Source organism: Sceloporus undulatus, chromosome 5 (genome assembly GCF_019175285.1).
Source record: "Sceloporus undulatus isolate JIND9_A2432 ecotype Alabama chromosome 5, SceUnd_v1.1, whole genome shotgun sequence".
NCBI classification, from domain to species: domain Eukaryota; kingdom Metazoa; phylum Chordata; class Lepidosauria; order Squamata; family Phrynosomatidae; genus Sceloporus; species Sceloporus undulatus.
In genome coordinates this window covers 181,583,114-181,609,807 of record NC_056526.1, presented here as the reverse complement: position 1 = coordinate 181,609,807, position 26,694 = coordinate 181,583,114, and the positions used below count along the sequence as shown (strand labels likewise).

General features: G+C 40.4%; 1 protein-coding gene and 1 long non-coding RNA gene across 4 annotated transcripts in view; both read right to left on the bottom strand.

The window, feature by feature from the left end:
- The window catches only part of ANTXR2 (ANTXR cell adhesion molecule 2), a 158,064-nt gene that overhangs the window by 74,889 nt on the left and 56,481 nt on the right, over positions 1-26,694 (bottom strand). For all 3 annotated transcript variants that reach the window (XM_042466790.1, XM_042466789.1, XM_042466788.1), the window contains 3 exons: positions 12,497-12,575; positions 11,539-11,634; positions 5,850-5,894 (listed from right to left, as the gene is read on the bottom strand). In XM_042466790.1, coding sequence (XP_042322724.1) covers positions 5,850-5,894; positions 11,539-11,634; positions 12,497-12,575 — 220 coding nt within the window. The remainder of the gene's footprint in view (positions 1-5,849; positions 5,895-11,538; positions 11,635-12,496; positions 12,576-26,694) is intronic.
- LOC121930459 lies at positions 20,037-23,711 on the bottom strand. The gene is made up of 2 exons (XR_006103950.1): positions 23,105-23,711; positions 20,037-20,675 (listed from the first exon to the last, which is right to left on the bottom strand). It is a non-coding gene; the product is annotated as an uncharacterized LOC121930459 (long non-coding RNA).

The window sequence follows — 26,694 nt, the reverse complement described above, 5'->3', positions numbered from 1 at the left end:
ATACTAAAAGAGAAGGGAGTTCAAGATGGATGGGAGTTTCTCAAAAAGGAGATACTGAAGGCACAAATTAAAACAGTTCCAGTAAGAAAGAAAAATGGGAGGTGTTGCAAGAACCCAGGATGGATGACCAAGGAACTTTCAGCTCAGCTAAATTTTAAAAGGAACATGTATAAGAAATGGAAAAACGGGGAAATCACCAAAGAGGAATTCAAACAAATAGCTAGCATGTGTAGAGATAAGGTCAGAAAAGCTAAAGCGCAGAATGAACTCAGGCTTGCTAGAGATGTTAAGAACAACAAAAATGGCTTTTTTGGATATGTCCGCAGCAAAAGGAAGAAGAAGAAAACGGTAGGGTCACTGCGTGCAGAAGATGGCAAAATGCTAACAGAAGACAGAGAAAAGGCAGAATTACTCAACACTTTCTTTGCCTCAGTCTTCTCAGAAAAGGCAAAGGGTGCTCAACCTGAGGATAATGGAGCAGAGGACAGAATTGGGGAATTTCAGAACAAAATAAGTAAAGAGATAGTACAGGAATATCTGTTTAACCTAAATGAATTTAAGTCCCCAGGACCAGATGAGCTACATCCAAGGGTATTAAAAGAACTGGCAAATGTAATATCGGAGCCATTGGCAATAATCTTTGAAAACTCCTGGAGAACAGGAGAAATCCCAGCAGACTGAAGGAGGGCAAACGTTGTCCCCATCTTCAAAAAGGGGAAGAAAGAGGATTCCAACAATTATCGTCCAGTTAGTCTGACATCAATCCCAGAAAAGATTCTGGAGCAGATCATTAAACAAAGAATCTGTGAACATCTAGAAGGCAATGCCATAATCACAAAAAGTCAACATGGGTTTCAGAGAAACAAGTCATGCCAGACAAATCTGATCTCTTTCTTTGATAAAATTACCAGCTTGGTAGATGAAGGGAATGCTGTGGATATAGTATATCTTGATTTCAGTAAGGCCTTTGACAAAGTTCCCCATGACATTCTTGCAAACAAGCTTGTAAAATGTGGGCTAGACAAGACAACTGTTAAGTGGATTTGTAACTGGTTGACCGGATGAACCCAAAGGGTGCTCAACAATGGCTTCTTTTCATCCTGGAGAGAAGTGACCAGTGGAGTCCCACAGGGCTCTGTCCTGGGCCCAGTGCTATTCAACATCTTTATCAATGACTTGGAGGAAAAAATTGGGGGAATACTTATCAGATTTGCAGATGACACCAAATTAGGAGGAATTGCTAATACTCCAGAGGACAGGATCAAAATTCAAAATGACCTGAATAGACTAGAAAGCTGGGCCACAGCTAACAGAATGAACTTCAACAGGGAGAAATGTAAGGTACTGCACTTAGGGCGAAAAAATGAAATGCATAGATATAGGATGGGGGACACCTGGCTTAAGGAGACAACATGTGAAAGGAATCTAGGAGTCCAAGTAGACCACAAGTTAACATGAGTCAACAGTGTCATGTGGCAGCTAACAAGGCCAATGTGATTTTAGGCTGCATCAATAGAAGTATAGTGTCTAGATCAATGGAAGTAATAGTGCCACTATATTCTGCTCTGGTCAGGCCCCACCTGGAATATTGTGTCCAGTTCTGGGCGCCACAATTCAAAAAGGACATTGAGAAACTGGAGCGTGTCCAAAGGAGGGCGACTAAAATGGTGAAGGGTCTGGAAACCATGCCCTATGAGGAACGCCTTAGGGAGCTGGGTATGTTTAGCCTGGAGAAAAGAAGGTTAAGAGGTGATATGATAGCCCTGTTCAAATATTTGAAGGGATGTCATATTGAGGAGGAAGCAAGCTTGTTTTCTGCTGCTCCAGAGACTAGGACCCGAAGCAATGGATGCAAACTGCAAGAAAAGAGATTCCACCTCAACATTAGGAGGAACTTCCTGACAGTAAGGGCTGTTCGACAGTGGAACAAACTCCCTCGGAGTGTAGTGGAGTCTCCTTCCTTGGAGGTCTTCAAGCAGAGGCTGGATGGCCATCTGTCGGGGATGCTTTGATTGTGATTTCCTGCATGGCAGGGGGTTGGACTGGATGGCCCCTGTGGTCTCTTCCAACTCTATGATTCTATGATTCTATGATTCTATGATTCTATGTAGTATGGATAGATCCACTATGACAAGATATGCTTTCAAGGGAAAATATGAAACTGATGAATAGTACAAATGAGATAGTGGTAATTATAAATATTTCAGAGTAGAACTTTTGTAAGTTGCCTTGCCTTGCTTGTGATGTATCTACCTGTCTGGCATCCTAGCAGTGGCAGTGTGTGGCTTCCAGGTCACCAGGTCAATGAATGCAGGCAAAGGAACTATCAAAGGTGCTGCATAACACAGGTTCAGAACCTTGGACAGATCATTTGAAGGTGAAAGTAAAATCAGAGCAGATTCACTGCACAACTGACATAGAACCCACCAGCCACCCTGTCTTTAAACATTTCTCTAATATGAATGCTTGCACTGAAAACCATGGAGTTAAGATGTTTATCAGGTGTCATTATATTCCAGCTTTTAAATCATAAAGATTCTTTTAAAATATTTCATTAAAATTATCATAAAATAAATGCAATGCAACATAGCATTAAAATAGAAATTAATAATTATAAAAATAATTACAAATCTATAATCCAATATAGAACGCTCAATCTATAACAAGGGTGACAGAAATTAGCATTACAGAGGTAAAGGAAATTACAGACCAATGATTATTTAAGGCATAATATAGAGAAAACTCTAAATAATGAAATGAAACAAAGAAAATGAAGGGACTAAAACCTGAAGGGAGGTGTACTTCCACAACATATATCTAAAAAGCTCTAGCTGTGGGCATATAGTTAGTTCTTTCTGAATCATTTGTGAGAACAGTGACTGGAAAATGAACCTACATTTCCTTATCCTAAAGTTGGAGTGGAAAACCTGTGGTCTTCCAGATGTTACTGGACTCAAAGTGCGACCTTTCCTGACAACTGGGTCATACCGGGTAGCAAGGATGGAAACTAGAATCCACATATGCTCCCATCTGATTTATATGGCAGTGTCACCAAGAACAGCAGCAAGTCCTTAGGCGTCTTGGCCAGTGTCCTGTGAGTCCTGCTCTGAACATTACAGAAAAGGGGTAATGTCACCACACAAGCTCAGAACGTGGAAAAGTTACCTTCTGGACTATAACTCCCAGTATTCATGGCCAGTGGGGATTCATATTCTGGGACTTGTGATTCAAATAACTTATCCACATTCTGAGAAAGTATGATGACTATACTGAAAGGAAAGGGGCTGAGGATTACATGATTTTAATTATGTAAGGTAACAAAGCACTTGGGATAGCTGAACAGGATTCTTTAGTATTCAGCCATTACCATCAAACTGATATGAAACTAAAATAACTGTGTTGTGCAGATATCTAAATAAACCAGATTAGGTCTACAGGTACTGTATATCCAAACAATCCTTGAAAAGAATTCATTGTATCTTGGGCCAAAATACACTGGGAACTACGCCTTTGGTGCTGAGTGCAAAGAACACTGTGTCAGACATCCTGAGAACCTACCAACACAATTGTAGCTCCCAAGAGAGAGGGGATTAAGGTTACCTTTTAACCACTATACCAGTTTTTAAGTCTGTGCTACAAGTATGCTCTATCATATTGTAGCCTAGCTTTCCCCAATTCAACATCCTCCAGATGTTGGACTACAACTCATATCATCACCAACCCACATGGCCCATGTTGGCTGGGGACAATGGCCAGCATCCCATTGTGACATGCACATGAGTAAGTGTGGTTTGTGCATGTATGATTACAGATTACATGTATGTGCTTCTCTTTATTGATGGAGTTTAAGGGTCTATTCTGTTGTCCTTGTGCTCCATCATCAAAACTCCCCCAAGGCAGCTGTCAAGCCCTGGAAAGAGCTACTGTTGCATTTTAGGGGTGGGCAGGAGAGGGGGAAGACAATTCAGGGCATGAAAATATGGCTGCTCTGAGTTACCGGGGAAAGGGAAAGAAGACTACAGTGCGCCAGGGTGCACTCCCTCACTTCTTCCCCTCTCCCACTGAACTGAGCCCAGCTGCTGCTTTTTGATCTGACTAGCCTTTTTCCCTCCCTACCAGTAAGCAACAACTGTAAACCTTCCCAGAGGGCTTGACAATTCACAAGAGGGGAGAAGGATGCAGTTCTGCACAGATAGAGCTACACTGCAATGTAAGATCTCAGCCAACAAGTGCTGCAGTCCAACAGTTTGGGGAAGGCTATCATAGTCCTTTCAGTTTTAGGGCACTTTACAGTACACTGTCTGTGCATGACTAACCTGTGCACTTCTTGCCATTTTGGAATGTTTCTTTTTTATTTGAAAAAAAAAACACTTAATGAAAAATATAGATGTGAGAGATATTTGATATGATCAGAAGATGCTTCCATGTTTAAATCTCTGCTTCTGGAGAGTAGGTGGGGAGAGTGAATAAGATATACTTTGAATTAGAAAGTAATTTCCCACCCTCCTTCTACTGTTACCTTCATTCGCTAAATACATAAACCCAGCATTCTGGTTATGTGCAAGGAAAATCAATTTGCCGAGGAATGCACTTTGAAGTGTCTATTACAATCCAATTCCTGTCTGATCAACACAGCCACTTTGCCTGCACACTTCTGGAAAACCAAACTGTCTAATGGAAGATGCTATGTATACAGCAATGTTGCATCTCTCAACTATCAATTGCTGCTGTATTTATTGCTACGTGTTTGAATACCTGAGGTATATGATTATACACATTTCTGAGAGAACCCAAATAATATTAGACCTCCAGAAGTCAGCACAGGAAAGACACAATTTGGAAAATGAAAACTGGGCTAATCCATAATAGTCTTCATTGGGCAAAGGAGAAGTATTTTGTATAAACCAAAGCCCTAGATAATCCATCCTCAAAATAACCTGATAAAGTAGACTTCCACAACTGTGCCTGCTTCAGCTAAGTGGAACTACTACTCCTACTACACTGGTGCTTCGGGTTACGAAATTAATTCGTTCCGCCATTCCTTTCGTAACCCGAAAATTTCGTAACCCGAAAAGGCTTTCCGTTAGCACTGGAAAGCCTATAGCTGCACTTTGCAGCATTTGAATTTCGCGCCGAAATGAATTTCGTAACCCGAAAAATATTTCGTAACCCGAAACAGTTTTTGCCAATCCAACTTTTTCGTATCCCGGAAATTTCGTAACCCGATCATTTCGTATCCCGAGGCACCAGTGTACTCCCATCATTCCAACCAATGGTGTCATTGACCGGGGATGATAAAAGTGGCACTCCAACACTCCTGGCAGAAGGTGGTTGGTAAATGTTGTGATAAAGCAGATCCCCATCAGAAATACATGTCACTCTCAGAATGTAACTGACAAATCCCTGAACTGAAATATCTGTTTCTCTGTCACAACATTTAGTAGTAATAAAGTAGGAACAAGTCATTGGACTTTGCCATCATTCTCCTGCTTTTTTCCCAGTCTTCATAGTAAGGTGTGATGGGCAAATGGTATGATGTTAACATCAAGGTTATGAGATAGATGGGAATAGATAACTCTGTCCTTAACGTCTCTGTGAGTCTGAGTCTGGCTATAGTAATGAAAAGACTTGTCTAAGGGCCCATTTGCACTACACAATTATAATTTTAAAACCATGGTTCCACATTGTGGAATCCTGGGACTGTCAGACAGGCACTAGAGTGCTCCAGCTGAGGACCCTAAACTTCTATGATTCCATAGAACAGACCATGATAATTAAAGTGGAATTGTAGCACTATAATTGCATAGTGTGAACAGGCCCTAAGTAACCAACACTGTAGACGAACATACCTCTACTGGAGCTGGTGGTGCTAGTGGAGGAGGATCTTTAATGACCTAATAAGGGAAAAAGAGTTCATAAGTAAGAAACAGAGAGCCAAGATTTTTCAGAGTCAAGTATTACAATACTGTATATAGTACTGCAGATTTCCTCCAACACACCTTCTTTTCCTGAATACAACATCCAGCTGCATAAGGATGTAAAAAATACCAGTACTTTTTGCACCAGTGCATTTTGCAAAAAGAAAAAAGTCTCAAAATGTGAAAAACAACCAAAATGAATAAATACTCAGTGAGGAGAATTTTTTTGATAATATTCATTCTTATATGTGAGAATGAAATGAGTAAATGGCATTCCCACCCTTGAGGCTCTTCATAGACTATAACCAACTGAAACCACGGCCTGTTACAGACTGCCAAAATAAAGCTGCTTTGAGTCTCTTTGGAGGTATGCTATTTAAATGATGTATGCATCTTAAAAATCCGGAAGCTGCACCAAAGCTGCACTCCAGTGCTTAGGAATGGAGTGTGGCTTTGGTGCGACCTCCAGACTCTTAGGACCCATGCATCATTTAAATAACATACCTCCAAAGAGACCCGAAGCATCTTTATTTTGGCAGTCTGTAACAGGCCCACATGAACAATGAAATATAATACTGAAAGGGGCCTTCATTTGATAATTTTACTCTTCTTCTCAGCTGGAACTCCAGTTCGGTGACCATTGTGGTCTGGGCTAGCAATCTCATTTAGTTTATTTAAACACTTGGTTTGAACATACCCCCAGAGACTATTGCCCTGTGGGGAACCTGATAAACATTAGAATCTAGAAACAATTCTTTTCTGAACTTAGAACAGGAATATAGCTATGGGAAGCCTCCAAATTAGTACTTTCTTCTTGTTGTTAACTGCATCAAATCAACGTCTACTTATGACAATCCTATGAATAAGAGACCTCCAAGTCACCTTGTCATCAACAGACCTACTCAGGTATTGTAGACTCAGGGCTGCAGCTTCCTTGATTGAGTCTATCCATCTGGAATGTGGTCTTCCTCTTTTCCTACTGGCTTCCACATTATCAAGTATTATTGTCTTTTCTAACAAATCATGTTTTCTCATATGTCCAAAGTACTACAGCCTCAATTTAATCCTCTGGCCTTCTAGAGAGAGTTCAGGCTTGTTTTGCTCTAGGATCCATTTATTTGTCTTTTTAGCAGTCCGTGGTATCTGCAGAACACTCCTCCAGCACCACATTTCAAATGAGGTGATTTTCTTCTTATCTGCTTTCTTCACTGTCCAGTTTTCACGATACACAGAAATCAGAAATAGAATGGCATGGGCAATTATGACTTTAATATTCAGTTACATATCTTTATGCTTAGGGATCTTGTCCAGATTCTTCATAGCTGCCTTTCCAGTTTCTTGTGTTGTTCTGATTTCATGACTACATTCTCCATTTCGCTTAATGACTGATCCAAGGTATAGGAAATCTTTGACTATTTTGATGTCTTCTAATCCACTTCAAAGTTATGTATATATCATCTGTGGTTATTTTTTCTTCTTCTCATTCAACACTTGATTCAATTGATCTACTCTGGTTGGGACTAGCAAATGTACAGTGGACCCTTGTTATACACTGGGGTTTGGTTCCAAGATCCCTCGTGTATAACAAAATCCGTGGATTCTCAAGTCCCATTAAATATAATGACATAGCAAAATGGTGTCCCCTATAAAAATGGAAAATCAAGGTTTGATATTTGAAATTTATACTTTTTAAAAATATTTTCAAACCGTGGATACTTGAATCCGTGTATAAAATAATCTGAGTATAAGAAGGACCAACTGTATTTATACCAAGTGGCACTACTGGATGGACCTCATCAAGCAGACATACTAGAAATACAGATCTTTCCCATGTGTTATTATGGATGTATCTTTTCGTTGAAAATGAATTAAAACACAGGAACAATCCTTTTATTTTGGAAGTGGTGGAGGAAAAGAGAGACTATATTCAATTTCAGAAGCCTGAGAACTTGCAGATGTTAAAAGACATAATATTGCAAGACAGCCAGCATTTCTGTTTAATTCAGATTTCTTAAATACTGTCCCAAGAGCTCAGGAGACAAAATCTCCATTTTGTTTACCATATGCAGACTTTGAGTTTTCTCCAATTTTATTAAATTTGGCTTCATTATCCTCATTTCAGCAATGGGCTGCTTGTCATTTTTTCTTTAAAGCAACAACCTGAGGTTTGATTTTGGAAGACAGCCGATTTCTTCCTCCTTCATTTTTCAAAATGTATATATCTTGAAATTAATTTTTAAAAAACACAAAAACAAGTTGCTTCAGGCAACAGTCCCTTTGATCTGCTCATTAACACTTATCAAATGTTCGAATGAGGTGGGCATTAAGAAATGTCAGCACCAGAGCCTACAGCCAGCTTGATGCCGTCATATGTTCAAACGTTTGGGGAAGAGCGAAAGAACTGTCAACAGAGAACTCTTTTTAAAGGAGAGAGAGTAGAAAAATGAAAAACCAACAACCTGGTGGTGTGCATGGATTACAGATCAAGTAAAAAAAAACCAATTCCACCAACTGGCTCCTGCCAAGAATTAAACAGCATGCCCAATTCATTTGACACAGTAGATGCCAACTGGTTGCTGCCAGAAAGGACGTCTGAATTGTGAAGGGCAATATTACCCCTTCAACACTGATTTTGTTATTGTTGATCGAAGCAGAGCTTGGAAAAGTTGCCTTTTGGACTACAAATCCCAGAAGGGTGGCTGGAGTACCCCTGGGTACTCCAAAAATAAATTTTCCAATCTCCTCTATAGTATATTTGGTTTGTTTGAAAATGCAGGATAATGGAAGTGTTTTTCACAAACACCTAAAGCTTGTCTGCATTACTCTTAAGTGAGAATGATCTAAAGATGATTAAATATTAATAATCAAAACATGAATTCTTTTATATAAAATTTTCAGAGTGTTCAGACAAATCCATGCTTTACACATTATCTCCACAATCCTTTGCTACAGTCCCAACTTTGTTTGTCCAAACTAGAATTGACCCACTGAAGCAACTGCTGAATGGTAAATCATCACTTATGTAAGGGTCTACTCTAGTTAGGATTAGCAACTGAATTTAGGCCATGATCCAGGTATTTGACCTAGGAAGAGGAGATATAGGGGCAGCCTGAACTCGCCCCTTTTCACAGTGAATTGGGGCCAGGGCAGCCTCACCAGCAGCCCTGTGGCCCTAATCCACCATGTTTCCAGTTCTCTTTGGCCTGGAAAAGGGGTGCTCTTGCAGCTTAGACACCAATAGCACCCCAGTACTAAAGAGGAGAAAGCGGCGGCTGCTGCAGCTCCCTTCTCCTCTGCATCAATGGCACGGCCATTTGGTTGCCACGCTAATGATGCGCAGGCCCAAAAAGAGCTCCATTTTGGAGCTCCCTTCCATGCCTCCACCAGGCTGCCATAAGCGGCCGGGGGGGGGGGGGGCGCAGACATGTCACGTGTGCACTGAGTCATTTGGACGTGGTGTATACATGACATAATTGTTACGCGTGCCATGTGGATGGTGCCAGGTAACGATGGTGCCCCTACACATACTAGGGTTAGGGATCGTGCGGTTGGTGCGCAGTCCCTAACCGTAGTATCGCCAGGAGTACGCCGCATTTGGGCAGTCTGTACCGTGCCATAGTTAACAGGCAGTCGCTTTCATATCAAATGAACATGAAAAGAGGCAGGTAGTTATGTCCTGATGTTAAAAGATAACACAGAAAATGTTGTATTTATATTATCTTCTTGTTGCCTGTTACAAAAAAATGAAGGATACAGATGTTTAATCAACAACAACAAAAACTAATCCCACAAGAGCATTTTTTTAATGGAGCTATTGAAACATTTCCTTCTTTTTAAACGCAGTTTTACTGATTGGATGGTATTTGAAATTTATCCTTTGTCTTTTTTCCCCAGATTATAGTGGGTGTCTTCATTATTTGTTGCATGCTGGTCTGCAAATGCTAATTTACATACACAGACATGCACACGGGATGGACACACACATACATATATATATATATATATATATATACAAGAATGACATAATTAAGTCAAACTCCAAAAGAATCTGATGAAAGTAAATTGAGGCACTTCCAGTCTGTTTCAGCCAGTCTTCATTGACAATGTGACATGCTGATTTGCATTCATCAGCATAACAAGGCACCCTAACAGATGCAGTCAACTCCAGCCTACAGTTCCCATCATCCCCACAATGTGGGATCATTCCCAAATGAATACAGCCCTCAGGCTTGCAGTTGAGTAAGTTTCTCACTTTTCAAGTATGGAGAAGGAGGGGGGAAGGAGAGAGAGAGAGACACTCTGTGTCTCAGCCAAATGCAATACAATGTAATGCTTGCTGTTGCTGTGTGTCTTCAAGTTGTTTCCAACTTACAGTAATACATAAACAAACAAACAAACTTTATTCTTATACCCCGCCTTTCTGCTGCATCAATCAAGGTGGCATACATGACTAGAATATATTGGAATAATACATACTCTCAATAAATAAATTGACACACACCCCCTTTTAAAATAGTTTTTAAACAATACAGTTTAAAAATTCAACTGGTTAAAATGACAGCAATTTTCTAGTAGAGGCAGTGGTTACATAAAGTAGGGAGAATACAGAAATTAGATTAGGAAGTATCGGGGCCTCAGTGGCGAGAACAGCAGCCACTGAGGCCCCGATCCACTGCTTTCCGGGCTGAGGGGAAGCGGCAAAAGGCTACTTCCCCGCAGCCTGGAAAGGGGTGTCCTTGGGGCTTCAAGCCCCAAAGACACCCCACGGCGGTGGGGAGGAGGAGAAAGGGGCCGCTTGGCCCCTTTCTCCCTTGCGTAGCTGGGCGCAGCCGTCTGAAGGCTGCACCCAGCGACGCAAACCAGGAAGGAGCTCCATTTCGGAGCTCATTTCTGCTCTGCGGAAAAGGCGCATTAAGTGTCCCCACACAGAGCGATGGCGGCGCGTTCGTGACAGAGGCACCGCCCCTTCCTAACCCTAGTACGTGCTCCGCGCGTACTTTAATGGCGGTCTGTAACCCGCCAAAGTCACAAACTGCTAGAGGACCAAAATTTGACAACCTATTGACCCCAAACATTTTATATGCATTATCCCTGTGTGTGTGTGTGTGTGTGTGTGTGCCTTCAAGTTGTCTGTTGACTCATGGAGACCCCATGAATTGCATAGCATTTTCTTAGGCCAGGAATACTCAGAGGAGGTTTCACCAGTTCCTTTCTCTGAAATGTAGCCTACAACATCTGGTATTACTTGGTGGTCTCCCACCAAATATTAACCAGGGATAACCCTGCTTAGCTTCCAAGATCAGACAGGATATGGTATTTTCCCAATCCATTTGCAATGTTGTCTCAGTGCAGCATCCCAAAAGCATGTTTCCACTGCCATGTAAATTCTGTTTCTTTTCTAGATTAGGTAGTGTTAAGAATAGGCCCTGAGCAAGTCACACTCTCTCAGCCTCAGATGGCAACCCCCCTCCGAAGAACCTTGCCAAATAAGCCCCATGATAGGTTCACCTTAAGGTCGCTGTCAGTGGGAAACGAGTTGAAGGCAAGTAAGAACTACTACAACAACAATTATCACCATGCAAAAGCTTAAAAATACAAACAAGTTCTCTATTTCACTCACCACTTTGCAACACAAGGGCCAGAACCACCACAAGAGAGCAAGTGCCAGCAAGAGTAACAATATAAGGATTGCTATCAGTGCCGCAATGCCACTTGCCTAGAGGAAAGGGAAAGGAAGATATAATAATTGCATTTTAATTCACAGAAATTATGTTAGTAAGCACTCTTTCAACCACCACCATCACCACTCCTATATGTGGGTACATGTCAGTTCACAAAATAGATGTATTCTTGAGCATTCATTCTTTAATAAAATAAATAAATAAAAATCTGACACCAGGGACAGAAATAACAATGAAAGACTACGAATGGGTTCCTATACCACAAGAAGAAGAGCAGATCAGCATGTTTCAGAAAAACATTATTCAAAACCTAAAAATATTATTATTACTATTACTATTAATATTTTATTTTCTTATATCCCTCTTTTCTCCCAATATAGGGACTCACTCAGGGTCATAATCCAACACTCAAACTACTATACCACAGTCACTCTTGTAAAACTACAAATCCCAGTATTTCATAGGATGGAGCCACAGCACTTAAAGTAATCTCAAACGGCATTATTTCTGCAGTGCAGATGCACCCTGTGGGGGAGTGTCACTTTCTGTTGCCATTTGGAGAGGCACTGTATAGAAAAAGTGAAATATTTGGAAGTCAGTATAGGGTTCAAGGATGCTTGTGGGGTGCAGTGTGTGGGAAGGTGGTATATTTTCACATGTGTTCATGCTTTTGAGGGTCTTTCTGCATGGTGTGGGGCGAAAATTGACCAAAAATTACACTAATTTTAAAAATTGGAGGATTGAGGGGCTCGGGGGAATTGTAGGGGGGAGCTTCAAGAACAACAAAAGTGGAGTCCAGGCACACATGAGACATAAAAGGTGCATTATGCCCACTCCATCCATAAACTGTCCATAAAAAAACAAAACACAAATGGCTCTTGTTATATATGTACTTACACACTTTGCTGCAGTAATGGTTAAAGAGCTGGAGATGAGGGACTGCCCATGATTGAGACTGACAAAAACATCCAGAGTTCTGAAAAAGAAATTGGGGAGGGGGGAATCATACACAGAAAATTTAATAGTACGTTTACCCAATGCCCCAGCCAGATGCAGTTAAAATAAAACAAGGAATGCAGCAGGGGGAACCAGATCTTGTGGGTGTTAGTAATTTGCTTAACAGTTCAAGTTGAAAGCCTTGTAGCCAAATAACGTAGGGTGTGGTAATGGTTAGGATGTAGCTATCATTACACATGTGAGTCACTGCTCAGCCATGGAAACCCACTTGAGATGCATCCTCACAGGAGATATAATCTGGTTTGACACCACTTTAATGGCAGTGGATCAATGTGATGGGATTCTGGGAACTGTAGTTTGTTGTGTCACCAGAGCAAAGCCATTAAAGTGGTATCAAATTACATCAGATCTCCAGTGTGGATGCTGCCTGGATGACCTTGGGCAAGCATCACTCTCTCAGAGGAAGGCAATAGCAAACCCACTCTGAACAAATCTTGCTAAGAAAACCCACTGAGGGGTTTGCCTTAGGGTCACCATAAGTTGGAAATGGCTTGAAGACACACAAAAGTGACAACTGCATTCTATGACATTAGGGTAGTACACACCCTACGCCATACACACACAGCACACCCAAACAAAGAAGCTTGGGCATGCCACCACATCTTAGCATCTGCTAGAGATTTATTTACCCTGCCCTTGTTGCCCACAGCCGGATAAAGACCTGCATGGTGTAGGTTATAAATGGCCAACTATGAATGGAAAACCCAAACCACCTAACCAGCATTTCATCCCAGAAGCTATAAAGTTTGTAAAAATAGCCAGTTGACATGAGGCAGACCTATTAGAAAATGGGAGCTCTTTTTTTTTTTATGCCAGTGGGTGAAATTAATAAAACTACAGCTACCCATCTCAGAGAGATATTGCATCATTTCAAAGACTTTGGTGCAACTGTAAGATCTCAGGATGTGACAAACTACATATAGCTTAAGGCATGCACTCCCATACATAGGAATGTCAGAACTGGCAATACCCACACTAATTACCACTATGACAACATACATGCAGCACAAAAGCCACTAATTATAGATAGTTGAGGTTTTCAGCAAAGAGCAGGCGGGAATCAGGAAAACATAAATAGTAAAGTGGTTCCTCGTTTCTTCAAATAACCTTGGAAAACCCCAAACACATGGCCAGGATTATAGATCAGCTGTTCCCAGCATCTCTGGCTTTCACATGAGATTCAGCAAGTTTCCACTGAAACTTAACTTTGAGCTACAAAGAGCATATAACAGATTTCCAAATTATGGTTGTTTTAGCCATCACATTCTTCTTTTAGGCAGCTCTGGATGGTGCCACAGAAAGGTATCCCAATTTTGTCTTGAGAATAGGCCTGTGAATCAGGTTGGACTGAAACTGGTTCGAGGGTTGTAATTCCCAGACTCACACTATAAAGTAAGACCTTGATATTTGTTGGGGTTTGGTTACTGGACCCCCCATGAATACCAAAATCCATGAATGTTCAAATCCCATTAAATACAATTGTATAGTAAAATGGTGTCTTTTATATAAAATGACAAAATCAAGGTTTGTTTTTTGGAATTTATATATATATTTTTAACATTTTCAAGCCATGGATGCTTGAATCCATGGATGAAGAATCTGTGGATACGGAGGGCCAATTGTACAATTATAAGCACTATGATTTCACTTTAACTGACATAGTTCCATCTTATGGAATACTGGGATTTGCAGTTTAGTTACACTATTTAGAATTCTTGTCAGGGAGCTCTAGCGTGTGCCTAAACTACAAACCCTGGAGTTCCATGAGAAGCATTCATGGCAGTTAAAGTGGAATCACTGTGTTTTGTGTAAAAGGATCCCAGATCTCAATTACAAAAATCTATTCAATCATGTCTCTGAATTTTGTCTTTTGGATATTTTAAGTACAGTTAGCCCTCTCTATCCACGGATTCTTTCTCCATCGATTCAGACATCCATGGTTTGAAAATATTCCAAAAATATATAAATCACAAAAAGCAAACCCTGATCTTGCCATTTTATATAAGAGACAACATTTCACTGCACCATTATATTTAATGGTACTTGAACATCCACAGATTTTTGTATCCACGGGAGATCCTAGAACCAAAACCTCAGCAGATACTAAAGGCCAGAGGTGGGAATCTAGCAGCACTCCAGATGAAGATGGACTAATATAGCCTTAAATCAAATTTACACCTACAATATGGCAAGAGTGCCCAGAGGTTGGAAACATTACTTTTTAAAACTATAATGCCCACCATGTCACCTGGAGGATTTGGGAGCTGTAGCCCAAAAAGTGACTTCTCTGAGATTCAAATATTTTTCCCAAGTCTCCAAACTTCTCCACGCTCATTTTTCAAACACGCCCCTGCCAGTTTGAATCCCTCTGTCAACCTCCAGCTACCAGACTATCTGACAAACATCTCAAGAAATAAACTGATTGAGCACATCAAGGATTAAGCCTGACAGAGAGAAAAAATCCAAAAGAGAACCATTCAACATATCAGTATGTTTTTTTATGCATGGCGGCAGGGATTACAAGGTGCTGGATATGACAGAAAGGTTCTAAAAGCTATGGAGTCAAGTCATACAGATCATCTTTGTAAAGATAAACATTTCAAGAATCAACCTAATCATGTCATCTCTGCAAATGTCATGTCTGAGAAATTCAAGCTACCTTCTTATTTGTTTTGATCTTCTTGGGATGTATCTATCTATGACATATTTCAGGATTCTTGTTGTTCAGCTGTCTTGTTTGGTGGAAAGGTTTTAACCAACTGGTGCTATTTCTTCTTCTTCTTGATGAGTTTTAATTGATTTATCTTAATATATTCTTATTATTTTCAATTTAATCTTCCCTTGTCGTTATCAGCCTTGAAAACTATTTGTAGCAGTACATGTAGTAGAAAGCAGGATGTAAATTTAATTTATAAAACTTGATAAATAACATTTTTTTCAAAAAATATAAGTAACATTTAAATACACACTCCTAATCAAGAAGAAGGGGAAGGGGACCCTAAGTGCACTTGGCAAGCCCCCATAGCCTGGAATGAAACCGAATATGGGGTAATGCAATGGGTTCATGCATTCAGCTATTCAAGGCTGGGAAGGATTCAAAAGCAGCTGAAATCTGAAAAATTATTTGGATTGTTTAGTGCACTGGATCGCCCCAGAAAATATATCTACAAAAGGTAGAGCATGGGGAAGGTACTCTTTTGAACTCTTTTGAATTGTCAGGAAGCTCAGAATGCTGTATGTAGGTTTCTCAGGTGAACTCCTATCCTTAGACACTGACCACGTCCCGGACACTGACCAGATCCAAGACTTTCAGCAAGGTTACTTTATCCCATATTTTTTTACAATTCCCTGGACTAACCAGATGTAATGAAACAAAAATGGATGAAAGAGAAGCTCTGTATATAAAATACTGACTTATTTATTATTAGAATATTATTATCCTCAAAATATTATTGAATGGTTATATTTAATTTAAATTGTTGAATTATTACTAATTACTATTTAGTAATAATTAGGAGCCCTGGTGGCGCAGTGGTTAAATGCCTGTACTGCAGCCACTCACTCAAAACCATAAGGTTGCGAGTTCAAGACCAACTCAGGCTTGCATCCTTCCGAGGAGGTCGCTAAAATGTGTACCCAGACTGTTGGAGGCAAATTAGCTTACAGTTGTAAACCGCTTAGACACTGCATAGGCAGTATGAAGTGGTATATAAATGAAGCTTGTTTGTTTGTTTGTTTATATCCCACCCAATATTATATAATTTCACAGTGATTTCTGTTTATCCACAGTGATTTCAGTTTATCATTGAAGTTATAGATTGTAATGCTTGACAAAATGGAAGATAACATAGGAGCCAGCATGGTTTGTGTGCTGGACTATGACTCTAGAGATAAGGGTTCAATTCCTTGCTCAGACATGGAAACCCACTGGTGTGACCTTGGATGCATTGCACATCCAGCCCCAGAATGCCCCATGATAAGTTCGCATTAGGGTCACTATAAATTAGAAACAACAACAACAAGGAAAAGAGAACACCACACCACAGGTGGATAGTTCAAAAGAGGGAAGGCCCAGCAAGAACAGGTCAGCCGAGGACTATGGTTCTTGGTGATCTCTCATTCACAAGGTCTCTGTAAATTGACTTAATGGCAAATTACAACAGCAATCCATAGAATTTCAAGGTGGCATATAATAAAAGCAATTTATCCAATTTGACCCTTTAAAATAGTATAAACAGACTAAAAGCCTATTAAACAAAGCTCATAAAAAGGGAAGAATAGACCATCTAAACCAGTGAAAGTTTAAGATCAATTAAAACCATGTATATGTACAGATTTGGATCAAAGACATTAGACCCCAGCAGCTTTAGAAAAAAAGTCATGCTTTTATTACACACTGGGATGACAATAGTCTTTGTGACAATTGGACCTCTAAGATATTCAACAATTAGAACACTACAGCAGAGCAGGATGCACTTCCACTGGCGAGACTCAGAGGATAGCTTATTTTGCATCTACAGTTGTTCCTCCACATTGCAGCTTTGACTTTTGCAAAGTGAATTATTCATGGATTTGATGAATATGTTTTCTCTAATAATCTCTAGGGCTTCCAGCATGGCTCTGCCAGATGTTGCCCATAGAGTCACACTGGAGGATCCAGAGATTCCTAGAGAAAACACTTCTCTAGGCATTTGTAGGTCCCCCAATGCAATTCTATGGTCAACTTCTGCCAGATGTTGGCCACAGAGTTACACTGGAGGACCTAGAGCTTCCTAGAGAGGTGTTCTTTCAGGTAAAAAAGAGTTTTTTAATTTGCTTTTTTTCCTGCTTTCATGAAGGTCCTGCACACCGAACCCCAGTGAATGTGAAGAGCCCACTGTATTTTAGGCTAATATCCTCCAGTAATGAGGTAGATTTTAGGACATGGTTGGGAGCAAATATATGGCTCTCCAGATGTTGTTAAGACTGCAACTCCAATAGGTGGAAGTTTCCACAAGGACCACTTAGTCAAAGGATCATTCTTCACCCATGCAGGACTACATACACAAAGCATTCCTGAAAGTTGTCCATGCATCCCTTTGTTTAAAGGCCTCCAAAGAAGAAGAGTGCACCATTCCCTGAAGCAATCTATTTCACTGTCAAACAAACAGCTCTTACAGTCAATGAGTTCTTCCTAGTGTTTTCCTAAAGCAGTTTAATATCAGTTTAACTGTCATGATTCCATCCTTTGAAATCCTGAGATTTATAGTTTTATGAGGTATTCAGCCTGGGCCATCAGAGAACTCTGATGCCTCACCAAACTACAAACCCCAGGTTTCTGTAGGATAGTCATGTGGCCTAAGGCTGATGGGAGCTGTAGTCCAACATCTGGAACACTAGCTGTTCACACCCCTCTTCTAGAACTAAGCAATGGTGAACTTCATTCCAAACAATCAAGAAACAATGATTGTGAATCAGTCTTGGGCACAGGCTAAATTCTTTTATTTATTTCTGGCTGAACTGGCCTTTAAATAAATAAATAAAAGTACAAGAGACTGAAATGGCCCACTCCCTCCTGTCTATTCTTCTTTGGTCTGAGAAGGGCTTCACCGTCTCATGAAATATAGCTGACATTTCAATCCACTGTAACCTATTTGCAAAGTATTCATTTGCTCCTTTCTTTATGAGCATCCAATAAAAGATTGCTGTTTTATTACCCATTAAAAAAAGATAGGGAAAAAATTAAATAAAAACGATGAAAGGCATTTTGCTGGAAGTAATAAATAATTTACCTCCAATTTCTACGCACTGAAGATTAAACTGGCAACTGCTCAAAAAGTTATTAAAGTGAGGGTGACTGAAGAGATTTTTTGGAACTGAGGTGCCAGCAATTTTTTTAAAAAGGGTGGGGAAGTAATTGAGCATAATCTCTGAATATCAAATCAAAATTAAGTCCCACAATTTAATGACACTTAGGCTGCATCCACACTGAAACTATAATCCAGTTTGACACCAATTTAACAGTCATGCATCTATCCTATGGAATCCTGGGATTTGTAGTTTGTTGCGGCACAAGAGCTCTCTGACAGAGAAGGCTAAATGTCTCACAAAACTACGATTCCCAGAGTTCCACAGCACTGAGCTATGGCAGTTAATGTGGGGTCAAAATGGATTATTTCTGCAGTGTGGATGCAGCCTTATTCCCTGGTATTTATATAATGGGGGTGCCACCTAAAATACTATAAGAGGGTGTTCAGATTTTTGGCATTCAAGATTTTTTAAAGAGATTTGTTCAAGCTGCTTTTACCAAAAAACAAAAACAAAAGGCATTCTGTTGTTGTTTTCTTTTGTTTTTTACAGTGAAGTTTGACCTTACTAATGAACATGCATGAAAACATAGATGAAACTATGAAGCATTTATGTAGACATAAAGCTATTTTGGAGGTCAGATTAAAATGAGCTAATGTGTGGAGTTGGCAAGCCATTTCTCAATCATACTTACTCATTAGTTGCCCTTTGGCAATTGAACAAGGGACTTTCCACACACTGAGATTTCGCTTCAACCTCACAAACAAGCCCACAGAAATTATTAGCCTACAAAAATGCTTACGAAGCATGGCTCAGTAGCTTGCCCTGTTCATGAATATCTATCTACACATCTATGTGTATGCATCATATATGAATTGCTGCAGATCTTTGCACATTCACATTGATGGTTAAATGTCTTCACCCTCCTGTGCAATTCATATCTATTCTCATCGGTTCGCCCTCACTGCCTAAAATGTTCAGTGGATGGACAGCCACACAAGTGATAATGTGCATTTCTGTTAATTTACACGGATACTCCAGGGAAAACCATGAGACTTTTTGCTATGCAGTTTAAGTTTTTTGTGAATGCCCCATAAGCCCAAACTCCTGTGAACTGCCTGTGGTCAGATTGCATTCTGTTTGATTGGACTGTGGAGTATTTTAATCATTTAGACAACCAGCTCCAGGAGAGCTCCTCATTGTGAAATTTCTCTCCATCATTCACAGAGTTATACAAGAGCCTCAGATGAGGTTTTCTTCAACTGGTATTTCTCCCAGTTTTCCCACTGCTTCTACCATCTTTTCTCTTATCTAAATCCTTGTCCCACACATGCATATACTTCCAACAGGAAGAAATAATGGAATAGTTGCACGACTGATTCCAACTGGTAGTTTTCATGCTGGTGGGCCAGGGAATTTGAGGCTACTTTTCATCTGAACTTTATAGAAGCTTGCCAGTCTGCTGGATCTTATGCCTAAATAGGCTTAGGCCTTTTGATATCTCCTATTACATTTGCACTAAAACCTGCAACAGATTCATCACCCCACCAACACTGAAGCCAGCTCTTGCCATTGTGAGTCACGTCTTTTCACTTGAAAGTCATTTGCTGCTCACATGAACAAATACATTCAGTCAGATTAGCACCAGTATTTAATTCTGAAAAGGAACTTTGTGTCTATTCCTCTCTTTTGATTGGTCGCTAAAGGTTGGTTCTCACACTGCACCAGCAGGCAGGGTTCCAGAATTTCAGAAGCTGAAGGAGCAAGCAGTATCCAAAACCAAACAGTCCAGGAGCTGTGAAACTTAAAGTCCATGGTAGCAGATAACAAGGTCACGAAACAATCCAGGGTCATAAATCAGTCAGATCTCATTGTGTAGGATGGAGGGGGGGGGACAGGTTTGTTTCCAGCAACCAAAAGGGGGAAAGCCCTCAACTTTCAGCTGATTTAGCCCCACCCAACTTGCAGACCATATTTCAGGCCTGCAGCCTCTCACTTCATACACAGGAGAGGGACTGAGTGTATACTAGGTGTCACAACCTTCTCCTATCTTGAGGTATTGGGACCATCTCTCCTACCTCCTCCTCCTATGGAGCACTCAGGTTGCTGTCAGACTGAGCTGGAGGAGGGCACAGCTGTGATAAATCTGCTTCATCTTCAAAAACAGAATACTCAAGGCAGCCTATACCAAATTCCAGAATCCTCTGTAATTCTGTAAGAAATGAATTCAGTCCATTGGCAAGAAGGAGAGCTGTTCCATCAATGGCAGCCACTAGGAAATAAGGAGAGACTTGTGACAGGAAGAAAGAAAAATGCATGGTCCACAACTGACTTTGATCCTGCCTCCCAGTCTGGTTCTCAGCACATTAAGCCTAAGGGAATGTAAAGGGCCATCCAGTCCAACCCCCTGCTATGCAGGAACTCTCAATCAAAGCATCCCCAACAGATGGCCATCCAGTTTCTGCTTAAAGACCTCCAAGGAAGGAGACTCCACCACACTCATAGGGAGTGTGTTCCACTGTCAAACAGCCCTTACTGTCAGGAAGTTCCTCCTAATGTTGAGGTGGAATCTCTTTTCCTGCAGCTAGCATCCATTGTTCTGGGTCCTGTTCTCTGGAGCAGCAGAAAACAAGCTTGCTCCCTCCTCAATGTGACATCCTTTCAAATATTTAAATAGGGCTATCATATCACCTCTTAACCTTCTCTTCTCCAGGCTAAACATCCTCAGCTCCCTAAGTCGTTCCACATAGAACATGGTTTCCAAACCCTTCACCATTTTGGTCACCCTCCTTTGGACACGCTCCAGTCACGCTCCAGTTTCTCAATGTCCTTCTTGAATTGTTGTGCCCAGAACTGGACACAATGTTCCAGGTGGCACCTGACCAAAGCAGAATAGAGTGGCACTATTACTTCTCTTGATCTAAAGACTATACTTTTATTGATGCAGCCTAAAATTGCATTGGCCTTTTTAGCTGCCGCATCACACTGTTGACTCATGTTCAACTTGTAGTCTACTTGGACTCCTAGATCCCTTTCACATGTAGTCTCATTCATCCTATACAGTATCTGTGCATTTTATTTTTTCCTCCTTAAGTGCAGTACCTTACATTTCTCCGTGTTGAATTTCATTTTGTTAGCTTTGGCCCAGCTTTCTAGTCTATTTAGGTCATTTTTAATTTTGATCCTGTCCTCTGGGGTATTAGCTATTCGTCCTAATTTGGTGTCATCTGCAAATTTGATGAGTATGCCCCCAATTCAGTCATTCAAGTCATTGATAAAGATGTTGAATAACACTGGCCCCAGAACAGAGCCCTGTATCCAGTTCTGAGCACAATTCAAAAAGGACATTGAAAAACTGGAGTGGGTCCAAAGGAGGGCGACTAAAATGGTGAAGGGTCTAGAAACCATGTCCTATGAAGAATGACTTAGGGAGCTGGGGATGTTTAGCCTGGAGAAAAGAAGGTTAAGGGTGATAATGGGGAAGAAATACGTATGATACTCAGAGAGCCATGTGGTATAGTGATTTGAGCACTAGACTATGAAGATTATTGCACCGGGGTTAAAACGTTCCCCGGTGCATTCTAATGTGCATGCACGGGGGCACGCACGGAGCGTGACGGGAACCTGATGGGGCCCAGAATGCTATTTTACCACACAGTGGAACGCCGCCATCGCCGCCGGGTGTTCCCATCGCGTTCCCATTGAGTTCCAGGAGACGCCATTTCTGGGGACGCTTTGAAACAGTTGCCAGAAATGGCGTCCCCTGGAACTCAATGGGAACGTGATGGGAATACCCAGCAGCGATGGCGGTGTTCCGCTGTGTGGTAAAATGCGTTCTGGGCCCCATCGGGTTCCTATCATGCTCCGTGCGCACCCCCACACGTGCACGTTAGAACGCACCGGGAAACATTTTAACCCCGGTGCAATAATCTTCTATGACTATGGAGACCAGGGTTCAGATTCATGCTCAGCCATGAAAACTCATTGGGTGACAATGGGCAAGTCATGCTCTCTCAGCCCCAGAGGAAGGCAAAGGTAAATCCCCTCTAACAAATCTTGCCCCATGATAAGTTCACCTTAGGATCACCATAAGTCAGAAATGACTTGAAGGAAAACAACAGCAACAACAGTGATGCTCAGACTCTCAGGCCCATGTTCCACAAGTGTTCTGCAGAGCATGGCAGGAAAAAAATTTTCTATACTCAATGAAAATTATTGTCAGAAGTCTCTCTGTAACCATACCAACTTTGTCCTGGATTATCAATGCAGTAGGGGGAAATGTAAACGTGTGTTAACTACAACCTCTAAAAAAAATTCAAAAAGTAAACCTCTTCTTCTTTCCAAATACAGTATTGAAAGAATTGCAGTCACTCCCTTTAATTTTAAATAACTTTTTTTTAAAAAAACATACTGAAAGAAGAAGCAGGCCAATGTTTTTGAAAGCATGCTTCACTATACCATATGTCTGCTTAAATCATTTCTATCAAACAAGTTGTAGAGTTCATTTCAGTCCTTTTTCTTTCTTTTACAACAGGCTTACTGGTATTTATCCAATTTGTTCTGTTCCTCTTGCCAAATTGTAGGTTTGAGATCTCAACTAGGCAGAAGGACAGCTGTGCTATTGTTGACCATCGTGCAAAAATGGGAGGGGGGAGGTTGCAAATTCATCCCAGATTGCTCCAAGAGGCCAGAGATATCTACCTCAACAGTCATTATAAAAATGCTGTAGAACAGGAAAGGCTCCGAGATCCTCTGAAGATCGGTATGCTTTTGGGTTTTTTCCTCTTCTTATTTTGCCCTGCTCTTTCAGTAGCACAAATTTAAACCTCGTTTTAAATTCTCTTCTTCTCAGGAAGAAATAATTCCCTGTCTCACAAATTCCCATCCACTCTAGGCCAAAACATCTACAACAAAACAAAACTCAGATAAAGGAATAAACAAACAGAGATGCACTATCAATATATAAAGCAGGGGGAAATGACTTAAATCCCCGGTCTTCCGTTCGAGTGTTGTTGTTCTCCTCTCCTCCTTCTCCCTCTTCCCCCTCCTTCCTCTCACTGCCATTAACAGCAATTTCCCAGCTGTTCTAGCCTGAGCAGCCATACATCACCCAAAGAAACAAGTTTGAAGACAAGATGCCACCATGTCCTGAAGAGGGATGCTTCCAATCTCATCCCAGCACCTCCAAAGAATGAAACATCTGGGTGGGACTTGCTAAAATGCCCTTTGTTTGGGAAAAGAGATCAATCTCCCATGCTAATGGGGCCTTGGCTATCTTTCCCCCACACGGGTGGCCCTGCTCTATATTCCTCCCACAACTGCCTTTTCAAACCAAGAAGCCAAGTGTCCAGAGTTATTTCAAAGAATGCAATCCATTTTGCCATCTCCGCCCTAACTAAACACCATTGTTGGAACAGCACAGAGCTGTGACTGCACTAGATGGAGCAGACTAATGAGCATGGGGCACATGTCCACAGATAACTGCTCTGAGACAATGCAGCTGGCTTTGAGGGCACATCCACCAGCATGCTTTTAATTATTTAAAGCAGAGGACAGAGGGAACCATCGTCACATCTGTCACCCACACCCAGGCAGAAGCGTCACCATTCGCTGGACCAGATGTGTTTGTTCAGGACGTATACTAACTAGCTTCTTAATGGTTCAGCATCCTTAGCCAAAAGATAATTAGGGAAACATACTAAACATCCGTCACTTTGCATGGCAGCCCCTTTCCTGCCCGCTTTTTGAAAAAGCAAAAATAAACTTTGATTCTCAGAGATAATTTCTCATCACCAACGGCAATGCCAACTGGTTAAAAAAAACACATACATACTCGAAGAAAGCAAAGCAAAGTGGCTTTTAAATATATTTGCTTTAAATTTTAAGAGTTTTTAAACTGTTTTTAATATAACATTTATTATTAAAACAAACAAATATCAAATATTCAACATATCATATTTACCTTAACATAAAACAAACATATTTACATTAACAAATATCAAACAATCAACCACATATTTCCATTAGTATCTAGTAACAAAAAACAAAGTAGTTAGAAGATAATGAAAACATATAATGGATTTCCCATTCATATCATATTACTTCAAACATCCTCCAGACTGATTCATATTGAATCTTACCAAAATATTAGTTTAATAAATAACCATCCTCTTCATCTTTGCTATATCCCTAATTTCCCTACTCCTATAGATCATCTTTCCTACTGAGTCTTATTTATTTTCCTCCTCTTACCCCTCTTTTCCTCTCTCTTCTCCACTCTCTCTCTCTCATCTCCTCTCACACTCCTCCTCTTACCTTCCCTCACTTACTCTTACTATCTGCACTTACTTTACTTTCTTCATGTACTCATTCTTAAAAACTCCTAAGTGTTTTTAAATGGGTTTGAAGCTTTTCATAATCATTTTTAATTTGTTGTTGTGGAAGCCACCTTGGGTCCCATCCTGGGAGAAAGGCAGTATATGCATAAAGTAAATAAATAAATAAAGTCATCCCACAGTACACATAGTGAAAACATCTTTTTGTTCACAATTTTTAAGAGGTACAGCTGTCAGCAGTTCAAAGAGCCTGCACCTCAATATACTGACAGATTTATACATAGGTTATAGAAACGGAACATGTTTAAAGTCCTGGGGGTAGTGTATTGTTTTTAAGTATATTGGGGGGTTTTTAAGTGATTTTATCTTTTTAAAATTGTATTCTATTTTTAAACAAAGGATCTTTTAAATATTGTAACTGTTTAATATCATTTTAATTGTCACTTTTTGTAGGTTTTTAATTGTATTGTGTTTTTTAGACTTCAAGTGACTTTGGGTCTCAGTCTTGGGAGGAAAGCAGAATAGAAATAATAATAATAATAATAATAATAATAATAATAATAATAATAATAATAATAATAGCTTAAAATTATCACTTAAATTGGTTGTTTGCCTGATTTTTTTGTACTGTCTCTTCTGCCAGCAGATCTTAGCCAGCAAAGTTGTTCTGCTGATAGATCCTAAAATCAACCAGCAGGTAAGAGATCTATTAGCAGAAGGGCATCCTACTAGCAGAAAAGGTTTCTGCCTAAACCTAACCTCTGATAGCTGTCACATTTTTTTATTTAGAATTCCACTTTTATCTGGGAATAATTCACATTGAATTACGTGAGCGTTATTTCAGAGAAGAAATATATAATATTGTACTTGCCAGATCTCTCCTTCCATGCAAACAACCCTGGCCACCATTCTATGGGGTAGTCTCATCTAACCTCAAATGAGGACAGATGTGTCCACAAAGCAGATCATATTCCCCAAATATGTCTGGTTTAAGGATCTGACAAACTCCTTGCCCTCCTTTTATGCTAGCGGCTGCTCTGTGCTAATAATAAAAAATCCTAGATTTCAAAATCAGCCTGCTGTTTTGTTTTGTTTTTTTTTTTAATGGATCTCACATGAGCTTCTAAGTTGCTTCACCAAAAGGAATGTGTGCATTGTCACAAAAGCAGAAATAAAGAAATGAAAAATAGTTTGTTGTGAAAAGAGGTGGAGGTTCAAGGAAGCTAAGACCTTTTGGCTGCAAAGCAGAGGGTTGGGGAGGGAGGGGAAATCTACAAAGTACAGGACACTAAATCTTTCAGCTGTATATGGTCTGCAAATCATTTCCCATTTATATAGACCCTTAGTGTCTGGGGGCACATCTACACGATAGAAATAATGCAGTTTGACACCACTTTAAGTGCACTATGTAAATAGCTCCAACCTATGGAATCCTGGAATCTATAGTTTTACAAGGTCTTTAGCCTTCTCTACCAAAACTGCAAATCACAGGATTCTCTAGGATGGAGCCATGGCAGTTAAAAGAGTGTCAAACTGTATTATTTCTACAGTGTAGATGTAACCTGGGACAGGGAACAGCCAAATGATATGAGGCTAGAAAGCCTGTAATGTGGAGCAATGTACAGTGGCCCCTCAGTTATCTATTTTACACTTGTATTGCCCAAGGTACTTGGTATGCTTATATGACATTTTCACATTTTATTCTTCTGATACCCCAGAGAAGTAAGAAGGGATGGAGTAAGACAGACTGACCCAAGAAGCTTAGGACCTTGGTCTAAAGGACTTCTCTCCCACTGCTCACAATGGGAGAGTTATGGTTAAAAACAAGCTTTGGAAACCCAGCTCATTTGGCTATGTTAGAGCCCTCTGCACTTGTTAATTTACAAGCCTGCCCTGTAAAACTATGTAGGTTTTGGACTGTAGGCATTACAGTTGAAATATGTCTTTGATTGAGAT